Raw genomic sequence first — 4,465 nt, 5'->3', positions numbered from 1 at the left:
TCACCCCGGTTTCTGCCTACGAGCGCGTGCAGACCAGAGCTCCGCGCTGGGTCGGCCGCGACGGAGTCCCATTGGAGGGACTGACCTTGCGAGTTAAAAGTCTCGCTTGGACGCCAGGAACCAGAGAGTCGAGGCGTCCGGAGTGGTCCACAACCCCCCACCCCGGTGTCCATATACAGTATAGTATACACTCTATACTTGGTTGGGGCTCCTTTTGCATCAATGTGGTTTGACATGGAGGCAATTAGCCTGTGGCCCTGCTGAGGTGTTATGGAAGCCCAGATTGCCTTGATAGTTGCCTTCAGCTTTTCTGGTGTCTTTTTTTTTTTCTCTTGACAATACCCCACAGATTCAGGCAAGTTTGCTGGCCAATCAAGCACAGTGATTTCATGATCATTAAACCAGGTATTGGTAGATTTGGCAGTGTGGGCAGGTGGCAAGTCCTGCTGGAAAATGAATTCTGCATCTCCATAAAACAGGTCAGCAGAGGGAAGCATGAAGTGCTCTAGAATTTCCTGGTAGAGGGCTGAGCTGATTTTGGGCTTCATAAAACAGTGGGTCAAAACGAGATGATATGGCTCCCCAAATCCTCATACTGTAGAAAATGTTACATTTAATTTGGAAATCAAGATCCCAGTGTCTGGAGGAAGAGTGGAGAGGCACAGAATCCAAGTTGTATGAGGTCCAGTGTGAAGTTTCCATAGTCAGTGATTTGGCAAGCCATGTCTTCTGGTGTTGGTCCACTGTGTTTTTATCAAGACCAAATTTTAGTGCAGCCCACTACCAGGAATTTTTTTTTTTTTTTTTTTTTTTTTTTTACAATTTTTATTAGAGTTTTTGCATGTATACAAGCAAACCGTAAAACAAAAAGTTAATAAAAATAGCAAAAGTGGAAGAAAACTTTGTCCATGGTCAGACAACTTACAATATTTTCACATGCTATCTCAGTTAACATACATGTGGATTTCTAGCCCTGCAGTAGCTATGCTTGACTTAATGGTAGCTATAACTACCTCGGAGGATGTATAGGCAGGGTTTCACCATAACGTACATCGGGTAACCTCTCAACTGAAAGTAAATATTAACCAGGTAATTCTACGGCACTTCATGCTTCCCTCAGGAAATTCTAGAGCACTTAATGCTTCCCTCTGCTGACCAGCTTTATTGAGATGCCGATTTAATTTTCCAGCAGGACTTGGCACCTGCCCACACTGCCAAAAGTACCAATACCTGGTTTAATGATCATTGTATCACTGTGCTTGGTTGGCCAGTAAAATTGCCTGACCTAAAGAATACCCTAGAGAATCTGTAGGTTATTGTCCAGAGGATGATGACACCAGACCCAACATTGCAGACATGCTGAAGGCTGCCATCAAAGCAACCTGGGCTTCCATAACACCTCAGCAGTGCCACAGGCTGATCGCCTCCATGCCTAGCCACATTGATGCAGTATTTCAGGCAAAAAGAGCCCCAACCAAACATTGAGTGCATACTATACTGTTCGTGGACATACTTTTCAGTAAGCCAACAATTCTAGCCCTGTAAAAAGAAAACCGTATACATTTTTTTTGAAGCTGGTCCGGTTTCCAGCGGCAAAAGCTCTGCAGAGGACACAGTCAACAACAGGTGTGAAATTAATGGGAAGTGACGTCACTCAGTTTCCAAGGGGCTTCCGTTGTTGGCTGCCTCCTCTGCACCCGCCTTCACAGCGAATCTGCCACTGACAGCTCAGCAAGGGACCGGACCAGCTTCAGAAAAGGTATGCATGCTGTTTTTTCTACTTTACAAGGCTAGATAGGTTAGTGTTAGATCGTGGATCTCCTATAGATGTAGCGATTTATAGTGTGCGGCTGGACTTCCACTTTAAAAAAGTTCTTGAAATATATCACTCTGTGTGTAATGCATCTATATTAAATGAGTTTCACTTTTTGAATTGAGTTACTGAAATTAACTTTTTGATAGCCTATTTTTGAGATGCACCTGTAAATGTATTCTGTGACATGCTGTGGGATTTGTCTGTTAAGAATTTTTTTGATGTGTAGGGTCTTGTTGGAACGACTGATTGTGAACAGGCCACATCCGTGGGGTCTTCTCATCACCTTCATTGAGCTGATCAAGAATCCCGCTTTCAAATTCTGGAATCACGAATTTGTGCACTGCGCTCCGGAGATTGAGAAGTAAGTTTACATTGCTTTGTGGGAGCAGTCGCTGTTACTGGGTGGGGCCAGGCAGGCACTGGCTACATCCCCTGGGGGGTGGGGTGGGGGGGTGTAGGCAGCAACCCCTGTGTTTGGGGCTCAGGCAGTAACCTCTTTTCTCTTTTGCAGGTTGTTCCAGTCAGTGGCTCAGTGCTGTATGGGGCAGAAACAAGCTCAGCAGGTGATGGAAGGTTCCGGTGCCAGCTAGGTGCCCACATTGCCCTTATGGACTGAGAGTGCTGGCCACACAAGCCAGCTGGAGCAGTATCAGCAATGTGAAGAGTTTGTTTAATCTCCGCCCAGCATTGTCACACCCTGGTGACCCCGATCGTTCGGCCCGGCATTGTTTGACATATCTTCCTGGTTCAGAGGGGACGAGATGAGCGCTGACATTTTGGATATTTTTTTTTTTCCTTTTGCCCAAAAAATTGACTTTTGGCCAAACAAAAGTGTGAATATATATAATATTTTTTTCTTGATCTCTTGTAAATACCGTTCTTCTGAAATGCAACTTAAAAAAAAAAACACAGCAAAAGCTTTTAGTCTTGGCTTTGTCTTTTCAGTGGAGTGAGACTGAGTGGGGAGGGAAGGTGGTCATAAAATGAGCCCAGGGGTGGAACAATTGGTGCATTCTTTGGCAGTGTATAAACTCAAGGGGAGGTCCTGAGGGGGGCACCAGCTGGGGCATAACTGTGTATTTAAAGGTGCCCCCCCCTTAACTTTCTGCTGCTCCGTTTTGTTTACAAACTTAGTTGCGTCTCCCGCGTTGCTGGTCGTGGTGAGATGTGTAGAGCCGTTTTTGCTTGTAAAGAGACCTGAACACTATTTTCTGAGACTTGTACATTTTGAGGCTTTTAGTTTGATTTCAGCGGAAGGAAGAGGAGCCATGATCGGCCCCTCTCTTCACTTTGTATAAAAGACACACACAGATCCCTGGACCAATACGAGGCCGTTTTGTAAGATTTTTGGATGTTTTGTAAATGTATTGGTCCCGTGTTGTATTTTGTAGGCTTTCACTTCTCACTTGTATGTATGGATTCTGTAGTTACACATTAAAGTCTTCAGCTGCAGCATCGGCCATCTGTCCTCTTTCTTCTGTTGTGTATGTGAAGCGGGGGGGAGAGAGCAGTGCCGTGCCCGCCATCTCCTGTCTGGCATCCCTTTTTAATCATATGCACTTTAAACTGTTAGTGGGACTTTAAAGGTATCAAAAACGGACGTATCAACACATTAAGATAATCATCTATCCATTACATAGCTATATTTGATGTTTTGACTGTGGGTTTGTTTTTTTTGCGTACTGAATCACTAAGAGCAAAATACCTCCTTGATCAAAGCCCACTGCTTTATACTTTAAATATAAATATAATTTATGATGTAAAGAAATAATCCTATCTTTGAATACAGTTATCCAAAACATTTAGATTAGCCGTTCCCTTCAACCACACATAAGAGCTTTGAGACCTGCTGTCTGCTTCAGGAGTACAGAGGAAGTTGCTGGACCAGAAGTTCACGAGTACAGAAGAGATTATTGGACTAATAGTCCATTTGAGGCATACAGAGGTTATTGGACCAGCAGTCTACCAATGGAGTTGCAGATGTTTAGATCAGTGGTCCACTTCAGGTGTACAGAGATGTTAGATCTGCAGTGCACTTCAGGAGTCAACCTCCTCTGCACTTCCGTAAAGGACCACTGGTCTAACAACCTTCTGTGCTTCTGAGCAGATCCCTTCAGTATGGAGGAGGTTTTATACCAGCAGTCCATTTCAGGAGTACAGAGGCTTAGTCTAGCAGTCCCACTTCACGAGTACAGAGACTTGGTCTAGCAGTCCCACTTCACGAGTACAGAGGCTTATGCCCCGTACACACATGCAGATTATCTGAAGATTTTTGTCTGCAGACTTACCTTTTCTATGTAGTGCAAGGGCCTGCCGGATTGCATACAAATTGAAAGTGTTTAGGTTTGACCTCATATTATATGGTTTTGGTAAGTCTGCAGACAAAAGTCTTCAGATAATCTGCACATGTGTACGGGGCATTAGGCTAGCAGTCCCACTTCATGAGTACAGAGACTTGGGCTAGCAGTCCCACTTCACGAGTACAGAGACTTGGGCTAGCAGTCCCACTTCACGAGTACAGAGACTTGGGCTAGCAGTCCCACTTCACGAGTACAGAGGCTTGGGCTAGCAGTCCCACTTCACGAGTACAGAGGCTTAAGGGTCATACACACTAGAAGATTTTCTGAAGACTTTTTCCTTCAGATTTAC

General features: G+C 44.6%; 1 protein-coding gene across 4 annotated transcripts in view; it reads left to right on the top strand.

Annotated features, from left to right (window-relative positions):
• Nucleotides 1–3,371, top strand: part of CNOT1 (CCR4-NOT transcription complex subunit 1) — a 59,007-nt gene extending 55,636 nt beyond the window's left edge. For all 4 annotated transcript variants that reach the window (XM_082270147.1, XM_082270145.1, XM_082270146.1 and 1 more), the window contains exons 47-48: nt 2,043–2,177; nt 2,328–3,371. In XM_082270147.1, the coding sequence (XP_082126273.1) occupies nt 2,043–2,177; nt 2,328–2,406 (214 nt within the window). In that variant the 3' untranslated portion in view covers nt 2,407–3,371. The remainder of the gene's footprint in view (nt 1–2,042; nt 2,178–2,327) is intronic.
• The last annotated feature ends 1,094 nt before the right edge of the window (nt 3,372–4,465 follow it).

Source organism: Pelophylax lessonae (genome assembly GCF_965119305.1).
Source record: "Pelophylax lessonae genome assembly, chromosome: 10".
NCBI lineage: Eukaryota > Metazoa > Chordata > Amphibia > Anura > Ranidae > Pelophylax > Pelophylax lessonae.
This window is presented reverse-complemented; position numbering and strand designations above follow the sequence as displayed.